Here is a 26976-nt window from a genome sequence, read left to right on the forward strand (position 1 = left end):
TCTGTGCAGAAGTTCTCGCGTACACTTCCCCAATCCTTTAAATGTTCGATGACAGCACTTTATTTAGATATGTATTAAAAAATAAAATTAAAAAACAGATTACAACTTTTTCTCAGTACTTGTTTTATATTTTATTTTCAACGAATGTTTTCCTAGGTTTCATTGTACAATAACAGTTTCTTTTAAAGCTAAAGTAATGAAATCTATTTACATAGTTATATGTATATGTAGGTAGGTACATATGTTTGTATGTATGTTGTCCTTGTAAGTATGTGTATGTTTATGTGAATAGTTTCTATCAAATCATAAAATTTTAACTCCAATCAATTTTCATATAAAATCCTTGTTGTTAAACACATTCTAAAATCAAGTTCATTTAAAAATTAGCATTGAAGTAGGCCATATATGTACATATGTAGGCAGGATAATTAGAAATAACAAGAAAGTTTGTTGTAAATAGAAATTCACAAAATGAACAGCATACAGCGGTTAAGAATTCAGCTTTAAGATCCTTTATGTGTATGTAAATATTACAAACTTGCTTTGCTTTATTGGCTAAAGAAACTAAACTTACATAAGTCATATACTATAGATATAGTAAATTTGTTATTTTTTTTTTAATTCTACTATACAGCCCGGCAATTTTTGTTGTAATATAGGCAAACTCGTTTGCTTTCTTATGTATGCCTTTTTTGTTAGTAATTTCTCTAGATATAACTTTCTCTAACTATTTTAATGTTAATTCAGCAAATTTGTAGGAATTACGAACAGCCTCGGTTGTACTACTATGCTTCCCAAAACTCAAGTTACATACATAACTCAAGCATAAAGGCCTTCAATGATATCGGCATACTGTTTGGAGACAACATTACGTTTCACCTTCAAAGTCGGACCTAAAAAAAAATTAAGTAATCGCAATTTAAAATGTTTCCACTAAAAAATAATTGGAAAATAGCATTAGGATAGTTATTGTGCTCACCCAATTCACCCGTTGGAATGGAGAAGTCATGTGGCAGTATTGCGAATTTCTGCACCTTCTGCGCATTGGAAATGGCCAGCTTGTTGGCACGCTTAATGCCATCCTCAATAGATTTCCACACTTTGGGGCAGGGGCCAGCCTTCAGAATTTCACTCAATGTCTTGTGTTCAACACCCAAACTCTTCACCCATGTGAGCGACTCATGCGAGAGATCGTCGAGTGGAGCGCCAGTTTCGATATCCATTTCGGTCTGAAAAATGTAAAATCAAAATTTGTTACGAAGATATTAGGATATCAAACACACCTTTATTGTCAGCAACACGGTGAGATACTTGCGTTGCTCACCCACCAAGAAGGCATTCGATATGCCTTCCAATTCTTTCTTTATCAAATTCTCAATATGCACTGGTGGTATATTTTCACCACCGGCTGTGATGATGATCTCCTTGGAGCGGCCTGTGATATAGATGTGCCCTTTGTCGTCAATATAACCCACATCACCAGAGTGCAACCAACCGTCTTCGTCGAGCGCTTCAACAGTTTTCTCTTTGTTGTAAATGTAGCCCATGAAAACGTGTCGACCGCGTATGCAAATCTGTTGAGAAAGATTAAAATTCCAATTGAATATTTAATAATGGCCAGATATATGTATATGTAACTTGGTGATTCGCTTTTTCTTGCTCACTCACCTCACCGTGTCCATTTTCGTCTTTGTTGATGATTTTCGTTTCACAACCAGCCAACGTTTTGCCAATCGAATTGAGCGGTTGTGTATCTGGAGCGCATACTGTATGGCAACCACCAACTTCCGACATACCAAAAGCATCCAAGAGTTTCAAATCTAAGCTGAGGAAATACTTCTTGGTCTCAGGTGACATGGGCGCCGCAGCGGTAACAAGTGTAATAACACGATCGAAACCAAGCGCTTGCTTCACCTTTGACATAACCAACTTCTTAGCGATATTATATCCAAAGCTACCGGGGCCTTTGCTGTGGCGGGGATAAAACGAAAGAAAGGTTAATAAAGTTTGTAGAAAATAGAAAAATCATATGTAAGTAGTGCGACACGAGGACAAAGGTGCTACGGGGGAGGCAGATATGCTTGGAATAGATCAATTGGAGTGGTAAAATGGTTACTTCTTTTTTGAGCTATGACATGCTACCTGATAAAAAAAAAACATCATCAAATTAATAAGAATAAGATCTGAACCATTTACGGGACCTTTTGCAAAAACAAAAACTTTGATTTATAAATAGCGTACTCTATTAAAACAAAGGAGAGATTCGGTTGAAGACGATCTTTGGTGAGATTGGGTGATTGAGGTGATGTCCTCATACATGTCCAAAAGCCAAAAACTAGTCCTTAAAAGTCACGTTTGAAAAGGAAACAAATAGCAGAGATGGTTGAAGACCATATACTACTACAAAGAACATACTCGATGACCACATTGGTACTCTTGTATCGAAAGTCAACGAAGTAAGTAAGGGTCACCAATCAACACAATAGAAACAGCAGTAAGAACACAGATGAAGTTATGAACAAGGTTATCACTGTGTGGCGAAGCAGTTCCTTTTTGGGAGACCGTATTAGAAACGATTGTGTAAGCAAGTGGCGATCAAAGAGAGCTTTTAGGGTGGTACTATCATTTGCGAAGCGAATGAATTTGGCCAAGTGCGTCTCTTCAATTTATAGAAAGCCTTAAAAAGCTTCTCTCGCAAGAAAAATTATGGTCAAAAAAATCTCAGTGCTCAATAAGAAAGTTAAGATGTCCAATACGTAAAAACGATGGAAAAGAAGGATAGAAAAATAACCCGAGTTGAGCTACGCTCCATATACATATATAGGCCGCAATTAGCCTTTTCAAAATTTTCTCCTTCCGAAAATGAAAACAGAATTTCAACAAAAAAAGCTAAGTGAATGTCAAAAGATATGCCGTGAATAATTTGATGAGTAGATTATTTATGCTTAAAGAAGAAATTTACTAAACATCTTGGGATCTCTCTAACCGCTGAGGTCCGTTTCTGATTTAAGTAATAAATTTCCCCATACATTCTGTTTACTGTTAAAGTTTTTAACGAAATTTTAGAAGCATGGAGCTCGTAGATTGTAACCGATTTATTTCAAGGTGGCACTCAAAAAGTGCAAGAATTCAAAAGACTTGTCTGCGTAAATATCGCAAGCGAATGAGCGTTGACTTTCGATAAAACTATATGGATTTCTAAATGTATGCATATGTACATCGTTATGTGCGTTGGTATGCTTACGAATATTTGTACTAACGGCATTTTTATCGAAATATTAGAAAATAAAGATATCGTAGTCGACTTTCAGCGATATTATTTTCTATATGCTAGTAAATTTATTAATATTTTTATCGACTAGTTATCGAAAATATTACCGATAGTAATAAATGCATCGACAAATATGTCGTTACATACGTTGTTATATTTACCTACATCGATTAATCTTGTATCTATCGACATCATTGTCGATACACAAATTCGAATAGAAGGATATTATAATCAATTTTTTCATCAACATCGGAATTTCTGCGTTTTCATTTTTAATGCAGAAACGAATTTATATATTTTATCGACGATATATCGAAATATTAATCGATATGTTATCGATATATTATCGATCAATTTTCGGTTTTGTTGTCAATAATTTTAACAGTACCTAATTGTATAAGTACAAATATTCTGCGCGGCTAACAAAAATTGTGCAGCCGGTAAATTTAGCCAGTTTTGTATTTTTCAATTTGTCGATTACATAATGTTCGCTAACGTTCATAAAAGACTTGCTAATAGCATAATTTTCGATGTATCTGAAATTTTTTATCAGTAATAAACTTACAAAATGCTTAACCCTTTCAGCATAAAAAATTTATAAATCTATCGGTTTCACCGTTATCCAGCGCACATTATAATCGAAAACTATGGTATCGCTGGTTTGTAAAATGGGAAGTGATCTCAATTAATTTTATTTTTTTTCTTTGGCGAAATATCTATCGAAACTTTTTGTAATATTTAAATTCCACCGAAGCGTGGTTAATTTATTCCAATATATTCCACTGTTCACTACGACTTTTCTGACGCTTCAAAAGATACAATTAGAGAAACTGCGTGAAGAAGAATGGTATAGTTTGCTCCAAACAACTGTTCCTTTAACCACAAATGTTTTTATTTACGAAAAAAGAGCTTTAAGCACAAAAATAAGTTTTTCCGATATATTGGACACTTGCACTGAATGGGTTAAGATGATAATATCGAACATAATTGTCATTTGTCAACTTTTAGCTAAATTGTTTCTCAACACCTCAAAAACGTTACTCCAACCCGCCTATGTTCACTTGAACTTAAACCATTTTTCTAAACCCATTCAACTTTCCTTTCAACAATTGACAATCAATTGAGGACAGCGGGCAAACAACTCAACTCATGCATTACTGGCTGCTAGATGACATTTCATTATACTCACCACAGCACAGCTGACGGTGTGTTAATTAAGCGCAATTACTCAACGCTTAAATGTTAAACACCACTCATGTTAACGGGTAAACGATAGCCATTCCATCATACAGTCTGGCAGACATTGAAGCTGCCCGACCGGCAATCAGACAACGCCAACCAGTTAAGCGAGTAAATGACAATAACGTGTCGTACATTAATCAACCGAGAAAACTACACCGTAACACATGCCCACACATAACGTGGCTCTCTTTGGTAAATATAAATAAAAATACAACCCCCCCCAACTCACCCATGTGTCTCCATGTAATGACGCAGCGTCACACCCTTAGCCCAGCTGGCGAGCGCCTTTTTCAAACCACCACTCGACGAGCCAACGGCCACCATACGTTCCTGGAATTTTTCATAGACACGCGGTACACCCATAAATCGTGTGGGGCGCGCATCTTGCAGTGTCTTCACCAGTGTGCCCTTCAAAGCATCCTTGTCGGCGAAGTAAATGCAACCGGCTATGGAACCTACTGTGTAAATATCCACAGTCTGTGCGGCCACATGGGAGAGCGGCAGATAGGAGACGACCACCTCAGCGCCGGCGATAATATTGTGTAGCGACTTGGTAATAGCGCGCGTATTGAAGTAGAGGTTGTCGTGGCTAAGCATAACGCCCTTGGGCATGCCCACTGTACCAGACTGTAATAAAGAATACGATTAGCGAGGTTGATAAGTGTGTAGGAAGCAATTGGCATGCGTTTAACTAAGAAGCAATTTGGTTTTGGATGCGGGCGTACGAAGTACTGTCTGTCATAACATAAGCTCCATGTACAAACAAACGCAAAACTTAAGAAATCGTTTGAGTTTAGCGTTCGCCTCTTTAATCTACCACAACTAATTACTTACCGTGTATACCAGACAACAGCACTGGTTGATGGCAATATTCTCCAGACGCTTCTTGTATTCCTCCTCGACATCAGCAACCGTCATTGCTTCAATTTCCGACCACTACGTCGCAGGGTAGAGAAGACAAAATTAATAGCTTTAAAAAGCTTAAAGCGCCACTCCAAACTTACCCTATAGTAGCCATCCTCTTTCTTCATATACGGCGCATATGGTTCTTGTATTTGAATAGCCGCTTTCAAATGTGGCAACTTATCTCTAATCTCTTTAATCTTATCCATTTGCTTGGACTCGTCGACAATGACGATTTGTGCACGCGAATTTTCCAAAACGTGGAAACAAGCCTCCGCTGAGTTAGTCGTATAAATTCCAGCGATAATACCACCAGCGTGTATGGCACCCATGGCGGAGTAGAACCATTCGGCGCAATTAAAGGATAGCACACCCACTGAGTGATGCGGCTCCAGTCCGAGCTTGATGAACGCCTTGGCGGCTTGATGCACTTTTTGTTCATATTGCCTATTTCGCAGTTCCGCAGCAAAGTCGATAAATTCGAGGAAAGAGGAAACAAAGGAATTAAATAGTAAATTCAAAACCAAAAGTGTGAAAATTTGTCTTAGTCTAAATGGCAATGAAGCGTGAAAATATGGCGACAAATGGAGAAATGGATTTTGTGCTCTGTGCTAACATACATACCTACATATATAAATGTGTGTGGAAAGACGATGGTGAGACGGGATAGGAGTAGGTGGACGCAGTGGTACAAGCGTTGCAAGGGTTGTCATAGTTGGCACGTTTAACCAGTAAATTGTGTGTTGAAAAATGAAACCATTGGATTCGCTTTTTACACAGTTGGCTGTGGTGCCAAGGCGAAAAAAATGTGTGAAAGTGATTTTTTGGAGACCAACAACGGTGCTGGGATTTATGAATGCGGAATCAAGGGGTCGTAAATACTGAATTTAAAATGGAAATTTTCAAAGGTGGAATTTATGAAGAAATTCAAGGCTAAAGTTTTTAAATATTGTATGTAAATACTCGTTTCAAATAATTTCTTCTACCAGCCTTGTTGTTCAAAAAATCTTCGCCTAGATATAATAAGAAAGGTTATAGGAAGATTGATATACGCGGTTAAACATTACACTGTGAGACAAATGGTAGGGGTCAGTGATCGGGAAGGGTTCAAACTACCGGGGAAAGTTATATCGGTAAAAAAGAAGTTATACGTGTCCCGGCGTTTCGCTGGGTCACGTCTAGGAATCGAGATATATATATAACTATCATATAGGGGAAATTGTCACCTTTGGTGGTCTTTTTTTGACATAACTCGAGAACCACTAGTCCGATTTTGCTCAAACAAATTTAAAAAAATTAAAAATTACAATTCCTTTAATCTGTTCATATAACGTTTTTCTATATAATCAACAGTTTTGCCGGTAAAAATAAATGTATGAAGAAAAAAAATATTTTTTGCCTAAAATATTAAATTTTTTTAAAACTGTTGATTATATAGAAAAACGTTATATGAACAGATTAAAGGAATTGTAATTTTTAATTTTTTTAAATTTGTTTGAGCAAAATCGGACTAGTGGTTCTCGAGTTATGTCAAAAAAAGACCAGCAAAGGTGACAATTTCCCCTATATGATAGTTATATATATATCTCGATTCCTAGACGTGACCCAGCAAAACGCCGAGACACGTATAACTTCTTTTTGACCGATATAACATTTCCCGTTGGTTTCATCCCATCCCGATTTTGACTATCGCATAGTGTTATTATTCTGTAGTGTATTTTATTATTGTAAACTGAATAAAAATATAACCACATAACCAGATAACCTGTGTGAACAACCACATTATGTTATAGTTCAGACATGTTTATTTTTGGAACTTTGCAAAATTGTTAATTTTTAATTTTTGTTCTTCAGTCAAGAAAAATCGTTTAATTCTATTTTTTTCGATTAAATTTTATCGTTATTTTGTGATTTGTATCTTTTTCGATAAAAAACTAATCATTATTTTGGATTTTAATTTTTTCGATAACTTTTAACAGTTATAATGGAGGTTGCGATTTTATGACCGATTTAAATCTTTTATGATCTAAAAAATTAAATCTGAAAATAACGAAAATATGATCGAAAATATAAAAACAAAAAAAAAACAATCATAAAAAATAACAAAATAACGGTTTACTTTTGCTCGAATAAATAAAATTTACATTTTACCGGTTAAATATTGATTTTTATTGTAAAGATCATAACCACTTCGATCCCTGTTATAAAATTTATTTTCGATATCTTCACCGCCTTTTCTATCGATATCATAAAATATATTTTTAATCGATAGCATTTTGGCTAAGAACTCCAGTTGAATTTTAATCCCCATAATTTTTTTATGGAATTGTCTATCAGAATTAGATATCATGTATCGATTTAGTTGTCTATGAAAGCAGCGTTGATCCAGATTAACTCGATAATTCGGAATAATTTCGGGTTTTGATTGGAGTTGAGCGGGATTAAGTTCTGCAGCTAATCCTCTAAATTAATGCGGTTCAGGGAATTTTCGATGACAACACTGGCCAAAACTGCCAACTGTTGTCTATTGCACTTGTAAGCAAACAAAACAAGCGAGTCGAGTGGTTAACGCTGCGTACAAAAATTCCGTAGGATTCGGATTCGCCATCGGTTCGATCAATTGCAAAAATTGTTTTATTATTAACCGACTTCACAAAAAAAAGAAAAGGTTATCAATTCGTCGGAATATCTTTTTTTATGTATATTACAGCATAACTTTGCACCACGTAAACCGATTTCGATAATTATTTTTCTATCGCAAAGGCAGTGTCTCCGAGGTGGTCCCATACTAATTTGCATCATGAAGAAATTAACGGTACTCTTAACTTTTTGTATGACAATTGAAGTCTGTTGTGTTTTTTTGCTTAAAAATTTCTTGTTTTTATTGGTTTTTATTTAGTTTTATTTAACATTTTTTTATTTTATTCTATTTTATTTTCCGTCGTCGAGAGAAAACTCGGGCCCGGTACTAAAAAATCACGGGCCCCTCTATACACATTTTATTAAAATAATCAGCGTTTAACTTTCTAAGTGAAAATAAAGTCGGCAGCTTTTCTAATGTAATGTAACAAAAAGGACAATCCAAAACAAAAATAATTGTTGTATTTTCCTTCGCATTCTTCTCTAATTTAATTTATGTCCATAGAGTATAGATGTAATTCTTCTAGAAAAATTTATTTATATGGGCTCTGGAAATTAGAGGCGGGCTCTATAAAAACCGATGTTACATACAAATGAATCTTAAATTCTCGGTACTAGTTTCGATAAATTTTTGATTCTGTTGAAATGATTATTTATCGATTTTTTATTAAAATATTAATCGATAACACATTCTAGTCGATATACTTATTCAAACATTTATGTTCGACAGGCATTCTCTTGTCGAAATATTTAGCGAGATATTTACCGTTTAATATATCGATAAAAAAATGCTCGCAAAAGAGCGATCTAAGTTTAATTTTTGGATGATAATTCTTTTTTTTTACTGGTATGTTCATTCACACTCACTTGTATGTTACTGTCTCATATTCCTTATTCTCATTCTTCGTCCGCAATGCTGGATAATCACCATAATTGTTTACGGTACGTTTCAGCATGCCAGGAATGGAAATAGGCTCCTCAGCACCTAGGCCATCGGCGGCTTTACGAATTTTCACTGGCTCTGTAGGATCAGTTGTGCTATATGACTCGGCGGGTAGCAAACGATTGGGACCTGGACGGTTGTATAGAGTTTCCCAAGTGGTCATGGCTGCGATAGCTCAAAAGTGAGAGGTAGCGAAAACTGAAAAAAAATCCAGAAAAAATAAAATAAAATAAGGCGGTTGAATAAATAATCGCGATATTAAAAACCATAAAATTGTTCAAACCACTTTCGCGGGAGTATTATTTATCTGGCTGTTAAGAGCAGCATACTTCATGTCCGTCAAAGGTTGCACTTACTTATGCACTTTTCAAGACACGTATTATTTTATTCAGATCCTAAAACTTTGCTCATATTTTTTTATCGGAATTGATCTATGGACACATATGTAGTTACTCCATGATTAGACACGAAATGTGTCCAAAGAAAAATACTTGCGCCAAGAGTGCTGCTAGTAAGTAAACCATATAATTTGCTAGTTGTTTGCAATCATTGAACTTCTTGTCTGTATTTTCAGCTCATTTTTAACCGACTTCCAAAAAAGGAGGAGGTTATCAGTTCGTCGGAATATTTTTTTATTTATTTATGTTACCGCATAACTTTCGACCACGTCAACCGATTTCGATAATTCTTGCATCGGAAAGGTAGTGTCTCAGGGGTGGTCCCATACTAATCTGGTTAAGATCCGATCAGTGGATCAGGAGATATATACATATATATATTTTTTTTTATATGAGAGTTGAAGTCGGTTTTTTTTTGCTAAAAATTACTTGTATTTTATTAAAATCTGTCCATTGAAATATTAGCGCAAAATTGTACATGAATTCAGTCTGCTTCAGCTGATAACCTTTGTCTTATGTCGCGTGATTACACGCATTCAGGAGCATTGAATTACTATATAACCTGTAGTTAATTGGATTAGCTCGAGGCTGCTGAGCTACGAACTGGCCCGCTTTAAGGCGTTAAGTGGACAAACTCATTAAATTTGGATTCTGCAATAGAAATATTTTCTGCACAAACGAGGATTGAAATTTTTTTTTATTTGTTCGCTAATAATACTTGGTTGGTTAAAAAATAGAGTGGCCACCTGTTTGAAAAATTTAGTTGAATTAAATTGAACAAAAAATTAAGTATTACACTATGGGTGTCAAAAAAAAAGGTTAAAGAAAGCTTACTTTAGAAAACATTTTTGAAGAGAGCTACTACCTGTTTGAAAAATTTAATTTAATTTAATTCATAAGATAAATTAAATATTACGATATGAGAGTCCAACGAAAATGGTTTACGAAAGCTCACTGGCGAAAATATATTTGAGAAGGGTTGCCACCTGTTAAATTCATAAGATAAATGAAATATTACAATACATATGGGTATCAAACTGAAACGGTTTTAGAAAGCCAAATTTCGAAAAAAAAATTAGGAGAGGTTTGCCACCTATTTGAAAAATTCCATTCATTTTAATTCGTAAAATAAGTGAAATATTACAAAATATGTATCAAACGAAAGGTATTTGAGAAAAAGTTAAAATCGAATATATTAAAATAAAATTAAATAAAATAGTACACGCTGTGTACCAAGCGAAAAGTGTTTGAGAAAGCTATATTCGAATTTTTTTAAAAGCTTATGGTTTATTCAAAAGCTGAATATTCAGAAAATTTTTATGAGGAAAATTGTGCTAACGATATGAGGAAAAGTTTACGACAGTAAAAGAAATATCAATTTTTTTTTATCCAGAAATTTCTCAAAAGGGTTGCCACTGACTATATATTAAAATTTATACTGGTGGTTTTTAGTAATAGAGTTGAAATATGTTCAAATTACAAAATATTTATACACCGAAAAAAATGCGCAAAAATACTATCGTCAGCGTAACCGGAGTTGGACAGTTGGGAGTTTTTTTTTTAAAGCACGACAAAAAAACATAACTCCCATCAGCATTGCGCAAAAATACTGTGGTTATGATTTTGTGGAAGCATGTATTTTTCGTTGGGAAATTGGAAAAAAATTTCTTAAGAAAAGTACTAAAGTATCAATTAAACCCTGTTTAAAAAATCTTTGATGAAAACTTAACACGGTTTTCACCAATTTTTTACTCAATATACTTATGTTTTTCCATTGCTATTAGTTCAAATTAATTTCTGTGATGTGAATAAATATCTCATATCTTCCTATGCATCTGGCATCTTTGCTTGCAGCGTGTTTAACTTAATATACAAAAATCACGTGTTATTATAATCACATACGCTAATCGCGAAGTCGCCCATACTAAAACGGGAATTTGCAAAAAATAAGGTATAAAAAATTGGCGCTTATAACGCCGTTAGCGGCTACGCTTCATATTTGTATTAACTATAAATATGCACAGATGCATAAAAATCCCGTGCCACTATAATTGACAACAGCGAATCAAAAAAAGGCCTACTAAAATTAACAATAATATTTTAGCGCTTACGCATTTGCTGGATATTTCGCCAAGTTTCTCCTCCAAATTGTGTTGTGTGTCTTGCCGTTGTTGCACAAATGGAGTGACCTACAGTTTTACATCCCCTGCAGTGAAAAGCCAAACCAGTTAGAAAAAATACTAGTTCATTAACTAGTATGTGCCTACCAGTTCGACAATTTCTAAGAACTTAGGCGATCAGCGACATCTGCCTTTGAATTGCCAAAGCCAAAACTAAAACGCAATTAATTGCTTTTCTTACAAATGTCGGCTGTGGCGTCACGTGAAGACTACTGGTTCTGGTTCTGAAATCGCAGGTTCGAGGACGCTTGGAGGTGGTTAAGATTTTTAAAGTTAAATAAATGTAAGTAAAAATAATTTATTTAATTTATAAATAAATAACAAATTTGAAAATCTAATTTCGTTGCAAAAAAGCATTAAGGAAGAAATATAAAAACAAAGAAACTAAACAAAAATATTTTTTTTTATTAAATTAAAAAATTACAATAAACAGCATAAACAAAAAAAAAATAAAAAATTGTACCTGCGCCAGGATTTGAACCAGAGACCTCAGGCTTACCACGCGAGTGCTCTTCTCTGCCGGCCATTGTGACTGCTGGAGCGTCGCGAGCAAAAAGGCACACTTATGCTTTTGACGGGGCATGAATTGACAGACTATCTCATCAACTGGTATGATGCTACTAGTATTTATACTAGTAGATGCTGATGCATAGCCTGACAATTGACATCTCGTAGGACATCGCAATGTTAAAAATACCAGTCGCTAACATTGAAAAAGGATAGAACGTGAACTAGTTCGGCTGAAACGCAAACCGGTAGAATTCTAGTTCACAACTAGTAGCTTTCCCTGCAGGGTCGCTTCCGAATGGAAAACAGATTTTTAGAAGAAGCTTTTTCATGGTAGAAAAACACACTTGGAGATTTGCCATTGCCTGCCGAGAGGCGACCGCTCTAAGAAAACACTTTTTTATGATTTCAAGGTTGCCCGGACCAGGAATCGCACCCACGACCTACGGAGTGATAGCACGCACCTCTAACCACTCAGCCACCACGGCCGCCTAAAACAAAAGGCTTACTAGTCTAATAAAAAAATGACCATTGCAACAACTCGATGCACTTCTAGATACCCGTGAAGAGTACATACCGTCGTCTCAGAAAACGGATGTCGAATGTTACAAAACACGGTTTTGAGAAAATTGACTTTGAAGTTTAAGGTCGAATTAATCCGAAACTGTACGGTAGATTTTTGTAACTATTGAAGGAGACGTAGTTGGTGTTATTAGTTTTGATTTCCCATATTTTTACATTTAATATCTCTTAGCGTTAATGAGAAAATTTACTTTTCATTCCGTGTACACTTTGTCGTAAGTAGCGTTTACTCACCACTTTGTTTTGTCCACAGAACATACGACAATAGTAAAGTATCTATTTCAACGACGATGGTATAATTTGATGAAAAAAACAGACATATTTATTAAATAATGATTACTTATTAGAAAAAACATAACAAAAACATAATCATGTATTTAATAAAAAAAATCTGTACATCTCTTATGCTGTAAATATGTTACGAACATACGTTTTCTTTATATAAAAACAAAAAACAATACTTAAATTCAGTCTTTTGTACATTTTTATCTCTTTCATTTCATTGGAGACTCAGTGCAAGCTAAAATTTAAAAATTTAAAATTTTAAAATTAGTTACTTAGTTAATTTTCAATTTTAATTGTATCGTTATAGTAGAGGACCATCCAATTGTCGTAAGTTCAAAGTTTTGCGATACATACGACAAATGTTTTATGATTAAAAAAAGATTACATTTGTATGGGAATTTGTCGTATGTGCCACATACGACAAACGTTTTATGATTAAAAAAAAGGTACGTTTGTATGGGAATTTGTCGTATGTGACGCATTTTCAGCACATACAACAAAAGGCATACCCAATCATTAATATTATGTAACATACGACAAAATGCGCACGAAATATCTCAAAAACTAATGGAGATATAAAAAAATGGATTGCAGAAATCGAAAGAGCATGTCCAACTTAGTAAATCTGCATCAAAATCCCAAAATCGTGATTTTGCACATTCGTCATCCGTTTTCTGAGGCGACGATACATATGTATGTTAATAAAAGTGTACTACATATCGACGGCTTCGTAGAAGATCGACCAACAGCCGGTGCGAAAACGCCCTATCTCAGAAAAATTTTCAAGTACGCCCCCACTTCAGAATTTGCTGGAAGAACGATATGTTTTATATTTGCTGGCATGACTTGGCGCTGTTTTCTAATATGTCTTTTCAAGTCTTACAGGGTGTTTACATTTGCCGGTATATACTTATGGATGTACATATGTATAGAGTATAATGTGAATTGCAAATTCATTCGTAACACCGTCCAACAAATTTTTGTACACATGAGAAAATCCAAAGCAATCTTAAAATATAAATAAAAAGAAGATATATTTACATACGTATTTTGGCGATTTGCTGAAGCATGATATTTTTATTTTTTTAAATCGATGTTTGAACTTGGCGCTGATGATTATTTATGTATAAAATTATTAATAAAAGCAAAACCTAAAAAAAAAAATTAAATATGGGTGGGGTGACACAAGACCGATTGACATTATGACCGTCTTGAATTTGACTTTATGCCCATATACGGGAATTGGGTTTGATCTTATGACCATTACATCATCAAAACAGGGATATCTTCCATTGGATTTTCTCATGTGTGCAAAAAAAGTTAAATTTTGCCGGACGGTGTAATGCATAGTAATGCACATGTCGGTACATATCGCTGGCTTATAATGAAAAGTTGCTAAGTCCACTTTTTAAGAAAACTCATATTTTGATATAGGAAGCAAGAGAAATTAGAAATACATCGTTTGAAAAATGATGAAAGTACTTCTTTTATTTTTTCTCGTTTATATTCAATGAAGTGTAAATTTCCAAAAAGTCCAAAAGAGTCACCGAAAATCCGACAAGGCAAAAATAATGCGAAATATTTTAATAAAGATCGAATACTTCTGATTCGTATGGAGTTTTAGTTTGTTTTAAATAGGGATGAAACGATACAAGTAAATACAAGTACATACTCGAGACTTTTCGTTCGATACCGAGTAATTTTGATATCGATACTTTTGAACCACTGAATAGGTATCGAAAAGAAAATACTCGTATCACAACTGGATGCCAAGGCGAATTTTCTTTCGGACTCTTTTCCCCCGGTAATATGAATCGCCCAGTGCTTTATGACTGTTTAAACGTCAGCGACCTTCAAATATTGAAAACGCTAATGACTTTAAAAAGTAAAGTTTTTTGTCCAAAGGAAATGGATCCCTTGATGTACGAACAACAAAAATATGGATTTAAAAACTTCATTGCATACTGGATTCAAGCCAAAAAAGGAAACAAATTTAAACCATCTATTTCTGAAAGTCGTTTTTAAGGTCAAGGTAATTATTCCACCAAACGAGACTAGTCTTACTGAATTCCTCATCTCAAATCTTTAAAACAACTTTACTTTTATTTCGCTGTCTCTTCTCGTTTGATTTTGTCCATTTTTTTTTTTTAATAGAATAGCGGCGTATACACGGCCAAACGTACAGAGTAACTATATTATTTTTCGCGCTGAACACATTATCGGACAATATTAAAGGTAATGGAGACCAGCTCTGTTATTGAAAGCAAGAAGCTAAGGATATTAGAAAAAAACTAAAATATTCAACGGAGCCCAGCCCAGAAATTCCGTATGGAAATTTAAGCTTTCTAAGAACTCACGATATAAAATCCGTTACTTTTTTACTAAAAGGAATATACACCTGGAATTTTGTCAACTTATAAACCCAGGTGCAAGGTCCAATTTTTTACTTAAAAAAAATTAAATTTAATGCAGCTCATGTCCAATACCTTCATAGCCAAAAGCATCGATAGAAGTAAGTATCGATACTTTAGATCCCATATTTTTTTGGGGTATCTATACTTTCTTACGATACTACTTCCAAGTAAACGATACTACTTCCAAGTACCGGCATGGCATCATTTCAACCCTAGTTTTAAATAGATACGCAAAATACTTGAAGAAAATGGTCAGAAGAATTTTTTTCTTCCCCTGTAAAATTTATAAAAATGGACTTAGCTACTTTTCGTTCTAAGTTAGCGACGTGTACTTTTTAAATCACCGGACTGTTTTTCTCTTTCAATCAATACTAAACAGTCAAGAGTTTATAACTATTAATTATACAATTTCAATGTATCAATTGTACAATCAAGGGAGTTGTCATTCGCAATTGATTTATTTGCATGTTGTAAAAGTAGTTGGACGCAGAATATTTTCAATGTTTTCCTAATCACTGAAGTACTCCATAAACAATAGAAATATGATGGCTTATCACTTTTAGAATTGTTTAATCTAAATGATAAAGTTTTCACAAGTATAAATTATGTCGGTACTTAAAAGTTATTTTTTATAATAATCTAAAAAATTCGGCTACTTATTTTGTGGATTTCATTAGAAAAGACATCCACTTATAGCTGACTCATTTCATTGGATCGGCAGTCATTTGGTAGGTATTACATTTCGCATACATTTCTATTTAAATCTCAAGCAAAAGCATTTAAAATGCGCTAAAAATTTGTTATTCAAAAGACTGAACAAATATAGCAAATCAGCGGAATCATTTTCATTACACAATACTTTAGCGACAAATTAATTAATGCCCATTGATTTAATCGCGAAGGCTCTAATGCGAATTTTGTAACTCTATTGTTGTCATTGCTGTGTCGAGAAAAATTTATATTCACACTCAACTATAGTATTTTTAATATTTATAGCAGTTTTCTCACTTACAATTGCTTTAAAACTAGCATCAATAATTACTTGATTTGAGTATCGCTTACAATGTTTTAACGCTTTAACATTTTATGTTACAGTAATACTTATTCTGTTAAACCAAAAACAAACGAACATAAAAGTGAGGAAAGATAATATTATCTTTATCTAAATATATGGGCTCCCGTAAAATAATGCTCTTTAGCTATTGTATTTAGATATGGTCCTATTGGCAGGATAAGCATCCTCTCGATCTCGCCCTAACTTGTAGTGAGCTGTTAGAGCTCCCCGCCGGGCAACCATACTTTCTTAAACATTTCTTTCTTATCGAATCCTCATCTAAAATCAATTCGTGCAGGAATGAGAAAGAAGATCCAATTAGTATATTTACTTCAAGAGGTTGCAAGAAATTCTCTCATTGAAGGTTTAGATACTACATGAGGCTCGGGTTGATGGGTTTGTCGCGCTTAAAATATCTGTTACACTAAGTTTTCATATTGAAAATCTCAAGTTGCACAGTTGGAAAAATGAGATATCTGATGATAAGAGCTTTGAATAGAGTACTCCTTAAACAAGCCCGTTTAAAAGTTTTAAACTATGAACTGCAAGAAATAAATAATGGTCTTCAACTAGAAGCTATATGAAATGATAGTTCTCGGATTTTAGGATTTCGAGTAACAGCCGCTCTAGTAAAGCAGGTCTAAGAGTGCTGGTCGTCGAGTTTTGGGTGCTTTCTTGCAAAGAATTTTATTTTCTAAGGGTACTTAAGAGACGAGGCCACAAACTGAGCGATTAGCTGTGAGTACTTAATCAAAGTAATCCTTTTAGTTTCCAAGTAATCTGGCATGACACCACCCTTAATTGAATAAGCTTGGTCGACTTAGAGCTATCCACTTGTTCGAATCCTTCACTGAATCAGGTTGTGATGATATATTACCAGCACAGCAGAAGAAATCATTGATGATTTCTTACCGTACGTTAAATTAAGTTAAGTCTCGACTAACTGAGCTTTTACGATACGCTTGAAGCTAGTAGGGCAATGCCTTAACCCTTTATGGACTGTAAGCCTAAAATTCAAATATAGACGACGAATTGGGAACCTCTTCCTTTTTTGAGAGAGGATAAAAAAACATATAAATTTAACCCAAAATATCATAAGAAATAATTTTTTTTTTAAATTCCATTTCTTCACAAGTTTTTTCCATAAACATTTTTTATGACGTTTGGTTTTTGGTAGAAGTATTTTTTTTATGAAATATTTAAAAAAAAAAATTCTTTAAAATGAATTGTTTCTCAAAATTTGTTTCTAAAAATTTCTCCAAAAAACAGATCTTTATTAAAAATATGTCCACATTTTTCTTAAAAATTTTTCTTTTTTATTTTAATTTAAAATTGTACTGTTTTTTCATATAATAATCTTCTTTTGGTCTAAAAATACTTATGTTCAAGTTTTTTTTAGCTTTGGTAAAAATTCTTAAATGAAATTAAAAAATAATTAAAATTTTTTCTTTTTTAAGTCAAGCTTTTATTAGTGGTTAATAAAAAAAATCGACCCCGCACCACTAACTGCTAAATTTTTTGGGGAGTTATCTCTTTCCATTTAATTAACAAACGGGAATCCGTCGCCACCTATCGGGTAAATTTTTTTTTTGTATAGTTATTCCATTTCATGTACATACATACATTCCAAATATGCACCATATCGGTCCATACCCTGCAAAAATCGCGACTACTCCATGCATGCATGTAAAGAGTACTCCCGAAGGACCAAGGAGTACTCCAAAATTAACCACAATTCATATAAAAAATATGCTCCAATTAACATTGCGATGTCCTAGGGCAGGACCATATACTCCATCTCTGCATTACATCAGAGTAGCACAAAACTACTCCTAACATACTCCAATGACATTGTCGTTATAATTTTTCGTTTGTACACGCTTTTGTTCTTTACTTCGCAGATGCTTTTTTTGAAATGAATAAAAACCAAAAACAAAAATTAAAAATTACATGTTGCCTCTGACGACATTCGAACCCGAACATGCTGGGAGCTAACAACTAACAGCTAGCATCTCTACACGTTCAGCTACAGCCAGACATGCAAATGTACTTTCAAATGCTTAACTTCAATCACATTTCGTTAAAACACGAGCAGTGATCGGGTAACAATAAGCTGGTGCAGAGACACGAGTTGGTCCGCTACAGCATGACAGAGGAGCACTTTTGTAAGTACTCCAATATACCACAAATAGACTACATGGTCCAACGATTTTTGCAGGGTAAATACGACTTTTCAAATATCCCGACACCACCGCCACAAAGCGGATTAATTCATATTTCACATTGCATTGCCATCGGGTTCTGAGCCAAGTTTAAAGTCTCTAGCTCATCGGAAGTTCCCTTGAAAGTTGATTACACACAGGTCAAACACAATAAAAGCTTTTAAAAACAGAAAAAGTTGACTGATTACCACAATTTTCTTATGATTGGAGAAACTCTCTGGGAAGCATGTTTCCCTTGATCTTGAAAGGGTTAATTAATTTTCGTTCGCATAGGAATATTTATTTATCAGACTTGTAAGGGTGCCAGGCCATAGTCAAACCATAGGAAACCATGTGGCTTATGAACAGGCCAGAGGCGGCACTCCTTGAGCCTATACCGCCAAGAAAAAAAAGAGTCGGAGTTCCCTTGACTACTTGTGAACTTATCTTTGCAAGGATATGTTAACTCAGCTAACATTGGCGGAAAATCAGGGCATGTACCATTGCGAGGCCATTCTGGTCGATTGTGAATGGGGGAACGGTCTAGATATCTCCTTAGGCTCTCGAAGCCGGATCTCTCGATTCTAGTTGGTGTCAAGAACGATAGAATACAAGAATGCGCCGATTGCAGCAGAATTCGTGAGAGTAATTTTGGCGTGACGTCATCGTAAAGTTGACAACTGAGAGCGGCAAATAAAACTGCTCTCTAGTGATGTGCTGAATTGTCGGTACCCAATACTTCCTTTTCCGGTACCCGACACCGATTCTTTACATTATTCCTTCGCCAATTATATGCATTTCAAGTTTAGAAAAAACGTTCATTACTAATTTATATGATATCGGCTAAAACACTTGAACTTATCGCAACAGAGAAATATTATTTTAACAGTTTTAACCTTAGTCGATCCAAGGTTCAGAAAAATACTTTGACGGATGAAGAAGCCTTTCAGAGGGGAGATTTTGTAACCAGTTAGCGACAAGTTTCGAATCGATAACGCACTTGTTGACGTAAAAATATTTCATATCATACATCAACAAAACCGATACCGATTCGAAAATTGCCGCTAACTGGTTACAGAATCTGCCCCCAGGCCTACAGAAATGATATCGTCCGATTCAGCTGGAACAAAAATGCATCAAACAAGTATTATGGCCTCGAGCCGACATATATACATCTTTCATTTGAATCTGTATTAAAAGCTCTATTGGCTCCTACATTCGGGTTTTGATAGGCGAGTCTCCCCTGAACCGATTTTTCCATATTTTTGGCCTATGTGCGCTTTTATTCGAAACCTAAATGTTTCAGTAGCGAGTATCGAGAGCATTGGATACTTTTTAGATCGGTACCGAATATCGATCAATACTTAAAATTATTGACTCAGCACATCACTACTGCTGTCATCTCGACTGTGACGTTAGCAAAACAGCTGATTCTGTCAAATTCATTGAGAGCCGATTTGCGGTGTTGCCATCGGCGCCACCTTCTGTATTCTCTCCACCTATTCTCCTAAACTGCCCAGATTTTTCTAGATTACAGCTTGGGCAACTGAGGTCGTACTTTCTAACTGAACCGGTTTCACAAAGAACCAATGCTGACAGTCTAAGAAAACCGAACCTACTTTTCTTGCGAAAGGAAAATCCGCCTGAGCCGCATTTTTTAATTCCGCCTAAATCGTTGAGGTCATTCCGGGTACTAAAAAATTGTGTACAAAAATATGGTTTATTTGTTCGTCAAATTAATTGGGACACCCTCTTACCTCATTGCGTTCACTAAGCAAAAGCTCTTTTCGATTCTGCTAATCGACAATTACTAAAAGTTAAACTATTTCTATACAAAAACATTTGACAGATTTTTTTATGCCCCAAATCTCACACGCGGCAGCAGCAATGCCAAAACATGAGGTCATGTACTTGGCATATTTTAAAATAGGAAGTGAACAAAGAGAGAAGAACAGACCGGCAGAGCGGCTATGCTCATGCACTCGCTGCTGTAATGCTAAATCGGAAATACACCTGTGTGAATTACCGCAAATGTTCACTTTAAAGCGATAACTGGTTAGAAAAATAGCACTCCACCAAAGTGTGTGTTTCGGAAACATGCTTAGCTTGAAATGGCGAGCAAGTAGTACAAATAAGATATCCGAAAAAAAAGTTTGGGGAAAGCAAAACAGAGTAAACAACAAATATTTAAAAAAAAAAAAAAAAAAACGTTGTAAAAGTTCCTATGTATGTATGTATGTCGATCTCAATGCACCCAGTGTTTACCTACCAATTTTATCAAAAGCAATAAAAAAATCAGCGGAACTCGAAGACAATAAAGAAGAAGTGTTGGGTCATTGAACGATCGTCAGTTGAAGAGACCAGCATTATGGCCGCTCAGCGCTTACAGTCATATACATAGATGGGTATATTTGTTTTTATAGCCGATTTTGGTATGTTTAAATATTTCCCAAACTATGAGTATACGAAATGCATGCGACAATTTTGTTTTCTCTTCATTCGTTGTCTTTTCATTTAATGCCAAGCAGGTAGCAGATTGTATGTGTCGAAAGGCAAGATAAAACACATGTTAATAAATAAATAAATATATATATACATATATACAATGCGCATCCAAATGTGATAAAATTATAACGTGAGCGCTGTTATCTGCTGCGAGTGTTCTCTGCGGGAGTGGGACGCTCTCCCAGCATACTCATTATAAATTTTAAATATTTTTTAATATCGCCGCTTTTCCCCCTTTTTGTTTTTGCCACCGACCAGTCAGCATTCGTATTTTGTTGATAAGCATTTTTTAGACTTTAGGAAAATTATTGCCTGTTGTTTTGTTTTTTTTTTTCTTCTTCTGGACTATGCACTTTGTAATATTTTCGACTGTTGAGTGCGTGCAACTAAAACAGTGCACTTTAACCCTACACAATCGAATATAACTACATACTAATGTTTCCACTAAGAAGGAATTTTTTTATGACACGCGTGTTTGAATTTTATAAAATGCTGATAAGCAACACATTTTATTATACAATTTACTTATATTTATGAGTATTGTGCGCGTTAACAACAAAATGTGAAGCCGAGTGTAAATCCCATTGACAAATATGAACATTTATATGGAGAGCGATAAGACAGATGATTTATGAGTTTTCTCTACTTTTTTCTATTTCAGGACAATTATCATATATTTAATGGACCTTTCCAGCAGTTTTTTGCTGGAGTGATACAGCTTCTTTTTATTTTAGACATTTCCATACTTCTTTCTCTCTTACTACAAACCAATAAAAAATTCAAAATTCACTTTTTGATTTATTTCATCGAATTACAACTCCCCACGTTATTTTATGAAAGAAAAAAAATTTAAATATTAGTTATTGTTAGGTATTTTTGCATTTCAGGAGACAATATATTCCTTCTAAATAAAATGTTTGCAAATATGCCAGTGCGCCATCTACATATACAGTGACAAAAATATGAATGGATAGGCAAAGGACATTTTAGCATTATTTGGCTATTTCCCTTTCGTTTATGTGTCGTTTACGATTTTTTTAAAGCCTAGGCGCTTATATAAAAAAAAAAACCTTGGAAGTCAAAATTTCAAACTTTTTGCAAAAACTAGGAAATATCGGGCGTGCTTAACTGCGCCTTAAAAGTATTTTTGTGTTGCCTGATACCCGTATTGTAATTTCATTGGTTTCATTTAATTTAATACAAATTTTTAAACAGGTGGCAATCCTCCTCAAAACATTTTCGGTAGCAAACTTTCCTAAACCTCTTCAGTTTTATACCCATATTGCGACATTCAATTTATCTTATCAATTAAATTAAATTAAAAATTTCAAACAGGTGGTAACTTTTCATAAATTTATTTTCGGCCGTAAGCCTTCTTAAACCTCTTTCCTTTGACAGATATTTTGCAATATTTACTTTCTCTTATCAATTTTCTTAAACTGCAATTTTCAAATAGGTGGCAACACTCTAATCTTTTTTTTCTACATTTTAAGTTAGCAAAACGTTGGTCAAAACTGAATTCAGTTCCATGCTTTAGTTTTTGAGTGATGCGCGTACAAACATGCAGACAGACAGACAGAAATTCTAAAAATTTCGACGGTCAATGGAACCACTTCAGTTCACAAAAAACGCATGTCTAAATTTTTACTACACAAAATTATGGAAATTTCTCATTTTTCTAATTTTTTATAACTTATCGATTAATTAATCATAGCTCTATCGATAATTTTATTGAAAAATTTATCGATTTGTTATACTTCCTACATATATTTTCACGTTAATCGATATTTTTATCGATTTATTTCTTCATAAATGGATATACATTTATCGGTTTGTTGATCTACATATCTGTTCCTAATAAATTAGACTTCTTTTAATGTATTTTTTTTTTTTTTTTTAATAGAAACAAGTTTTGGTTTTGAGGAATATTTCTAATGTAGATTTTGCTGTTCAGGCCAGAAAGAGGTTCTCCACTCATAAGAATATTGGCTGAAGCGGTTAAATTTTTTCTGTTTTTAACAATGATCTTCATCTTTTTTAGCTATTTTTACCAAAACCAAAGAAAAAAGGTTATTATATAAAGAATAATGCACTTTTGGGAGTAAAATAAATTTAAAAAAGCACGGTTTTTCTTGAAAATTAAGCAATTTTTAGAAAAAATTTTAAGAAAATATTTATTTAAAAGAAACAAATTTTTTTTAATTACATATTTTCCTTTAAAAATAATTTTACTAAAAACCAAACATTACAAAGAATTTTAATAGAGAAAACAATTTCTTCAATTGGCAGATGGCACACGGTGTTCCAGGCTGATGTTCTATCAGTCTTTACCTGTCCAAAATTTAATCACGGTGGGATCGAAGTGAATTAGGTCGCTGTCAATTTGTCGTGATAATGATCCTTAACTGCCCTTTAAGGGCTGGAATCTTTTTGTGGTCTCAGTTGGCCTTAATTACTGATTGGCGACGATAGAAAGGCCATTCTCTTCGGCTAACCTTTAAATATGTAGATCAGATACTATACAATTAGAGATCATATCGTGCTACTCTCTGGGTATCTGACTGGTCGCAACCAACTAAGATTTGATATGCATCGACAAGGTGTTACCAGTGGGTCAGAATGGTGGAGACAAAAGTATTCGATTTAAATTAGTATACATCAACGAAAAAAGAAAAGAATTCAAGTACTATTTGAATGATAAAGGCCATCATCTACTGGTTCTCTTACTACGTACTAGGGATGTTCAGAAACGATTGGTGTTTCTAAAAACCGTTTTTTTAAATTTGGTTAATCTTTTTTTTTTAATTTAGGTGTTAACAGTTTTTCCCCCTTTTAAACCGAAAAACGAAATTTTTGTTCGGTTTTTACATTCACCAGCAGTGAAAATATAATATATAATTATTTTTTATATCTTCGAGACAAGGTTTAAATATATGGCGTACCAAAACTTCCTAGTGCTCAATGTGAGTGCCAAATTTTTCTTTTTTTGCTCATCTGGTAGCTTAGCAGTATTGATTGTGAAGTCGATTGTGAAAATTGTCTTTGACTGCAAAGAACAAAACGCCATTCAAAACTATTAAAATTGTGTGTTTCCGAATTAAAGTTTGCTTTTGTATTACATTTCTTTTATTTTACATTTTACATTTTTTATTTTTATTTTTTGAAATGCAGTTGTTAAACAAAATAAAGTACATACAAATAGTACACCCCTATTGCGAGTGTCGACTAGTAGTAGATAAACGACTATTAGTCGCTCATCCTTCTAGAAACAAACAGTTCACAATACCATGGAAAAGTGACTATCGACTAATAAATAGTCTTTTATCTACTACCAGTCGACCAGTGGTGTTTTTCGGTAAAGATCAAGTTTTCAATCCATTTTTTTTAACGGTTTAAACCCGCAATAAAAATCGCGGTTAATCGAAAACCGGTTTTTTGGAAGTGGTAGCGGCTGAGATTTACATTACGGAACCAAAAGCTATATAACTCAAAGTAGGTATACGAAATTTTTTATAAAACTCTGTGGAGATATTAAAGGAGGTCTTCGTAAACTAAATGTATCGCTTTCACAATGTTGCTGCTAATAGTATTTAAGTGATTTGTTGTTGAAATATCTCGACTACTATCACCAAATTTTAATTTAAAATGCCACTTTTCACTTAAAATATTCGCATGCGTTTGAAATACTTTAATATACATTAATTAATTAAGTAAAACGCGTTGATAAATGTGTTTAAAAATTTTTCCACATTTCACAAACAAAAAGAAATAACAATGACCGACAGTAAGAGCAAATGTGTGCTACCATACGTTTTAAAGAAAATACACCACAAATAAGGGCACATAATCACGGTATACACTTTTACTACTTTTATGTATGTTGAATGCATATAATGAAACTTCTCTATTTTTAAATAGCTTTTTTTTATAAAAATCAATACTTCGATTAATAATGAAAATTTTTAATAAAAAATCACGCGATTCTTTATTAAAAATTTTCGGCTTCGGCGCTTTTTTTTATAAAAATCAATACTTCCATGAATAATGCAAATTTGTAATGACAAGTCGCGCGATTTTTTATTATAAATTTTCACCTGCGGCGCTTTTTTCCATAAAAATCTATACTTCGATAAATAAGTAAAATTTTTAATAAATAATTGCGCGATTTTAGACTGCGCCTCTTTTTTTAAATCAATACATCGATATATAATGAAAAAAAAACGTATTATGTGCGTTTTTATTGTTTCCAGTCTTCAGTGTTTTTTTTTGTTTTGCATATTTTGTTATGTGCGGCAGCACCAACATTTCAGTTCAATTGGTCTACAAAGCCAAAAGTGAAGTTGAATTCGACATTTTGTGCGACTTTAAATGCAAATTGCTTAAAACCTTTAAGTCTCCGGAGGGGGTTTTCGGATTTAGAATCAGGAGGATCCGCTCTACACCCCCCTCACTTTTTGTATTTTTTTCAAAAGCCTACATACCTACATGTAAATATGTATCGTATGCAAGGGTTAACTTTATCACAAAAAAAAAACTTTTTTACTCGTAGAGTGGTACAAAAGCCAACAACACTACCACGTGTGTCATTGCGCTGATAATAAAAAATAAAATATGCAAAAAAAAATTGAGAGAACATAACATATACATACAATGTAAAGCGCTCTAGCTTACCAAGAATATGCCGACTTTCGAAGAACTGACTAAATTAAAAAACCAGTTTTGAGTAAACCAAAAACACGCGATCGATAACAACATAAAAAATGTAGGTAGTTTAGTTATTAAAAGGCGACAGTCATTTCCTCCGCGGAATGTAGAACGACGAAATATCTTTGTGAAAAGTAAAAGTAATGAGCTGCCAATATTTTAAAATACATACATATGTATGTACTTGTACTATAACTAGGATAAACAACAAAAATGTAATTATACCGATATTCTTCTGTCAGAAAAAAAACTCACGTAAAAGCTTACGAAAAATTAGTTTTTTGCTCATATATTTAGGTACATGCATATGTGCATATGTATAGGTACATACTATGTGTATGTAAGTAGAAAGCGTCTTAAATGCAACGCTGCATATGCACATTTTTATTGGCACACATTTCTTATGCCATGCTTTACAGCCGAACCGAGTTGATGATGTGGTTTAAATGCGTTTTCACTTTAACAAACTCCAGCTATGTACATACATATATACATAGATATGTATGTACATTCACTTAACTGCAATTGTTCCTCACTTTCAAATATTTGTACATATGTATGTATGTCCGTATACTTTGTGTAACCATTTGCCAGGTTCAATGTCAATCGTCGTTTCACTTTCAAACTCCAAAGTTAAGCTCAGTAGTACTTTCCACCCACAGATTAATTTTGACTAGAATTCTGCAATTAACACTTCACCTACCAATAAATGATACGGAAATAGTAGACCAGCAACAACGCTCGAAACCCACAGAAATTAGGATGAAAACCAAATAATTAAAAAAAAGTCCGTTTAGAAAATTAAATCGAGCGAACGAAGATCGCGCTTCTACCAACCGAAAACAAATCAACCGACTTTAACAAGCCCCAAATGTAGACTGAGACCGCTAAATGGCCGGAAACCTAACAAAACTTCAAATGGCTGCTAACGGCAAATGCATATGTTTGTATGTATATACATTTGTAAGTTTGTATGTAGAAAAAAATATAGAAAGAGAGATGCATGCACGATCACTAAAGCTGAAATTAGTCAAGAACGTAAACCTACCGGTACGTAAACCCGAGTCAGCTGACACGATCTGTCTTACCAAAGCGCCATGTAAATGAAAACTCAACACCGCAGAATTTTTCTGTAGTTGTAGCCCGT

At 34.1% G+C, this 26976-nt stretch overlaps 1 protein-coding gene across 2 annotated transcripts; it reads right to left on the minus strand.

The window, feature by feature from the left end:
- Window positions 1-106: 106 nt before the first annotated feature.
- Window positions 107-26730, minus strand: bgm (acyl-CoA synthetase bubblegum family member 1). Of its 2 annotated transcripts, none has more exons than XM_017619723.1 (9): window positions 26533-26730; window positions 8924-9197; window positions 5518-5863; window positions 5348-5449; window positions 4743-5140; window positions 1669-1969; window positions 1284-1574; window positions 980-1229; window positions 107-893 (listed from the first exon to the last, which is right to left on the minus strand). In XM_017619723.1, exons 2-9 carry the CDS (start codon window positions 9160-9162, stop codon window positions 820-822), a joined length of 2001 nt encoding a protein of 666 aa, XP_017475212.1. In that variant the 5' UTR covers window positions 9163-9197; window positions 26533-26730; the 3' UTR covers window positions 107-819. The 2 variants fall into 2 exon arrangements, with proteins under 2 accessions (XP_017475212.1, XP_017475214.1); XM_017619725.1 differs by lacking the exon at window positions 26533-26730 and adding an exon at window positions 11509-11572.
- Window positions 26731-26976: the final 246 nt, after the last annotated feature.

This window comes from Rhagoletis zephyria, unplaced genomic scaffold (assembly GCF_001687245.7).
Source record: "Rhagoletis zephyria isolate East Lansing unplaced genomic scaffold, Rhagoletis_zephyria_1.1 Rzeph_scaffold_01938, whole genome shotgun sequence".
NCBI lineage: Eukaryota > Metazoa > Arthropoda > Insecta > Diptera > Tephritidae > Rhagoletis > Rhagoletis zephyria.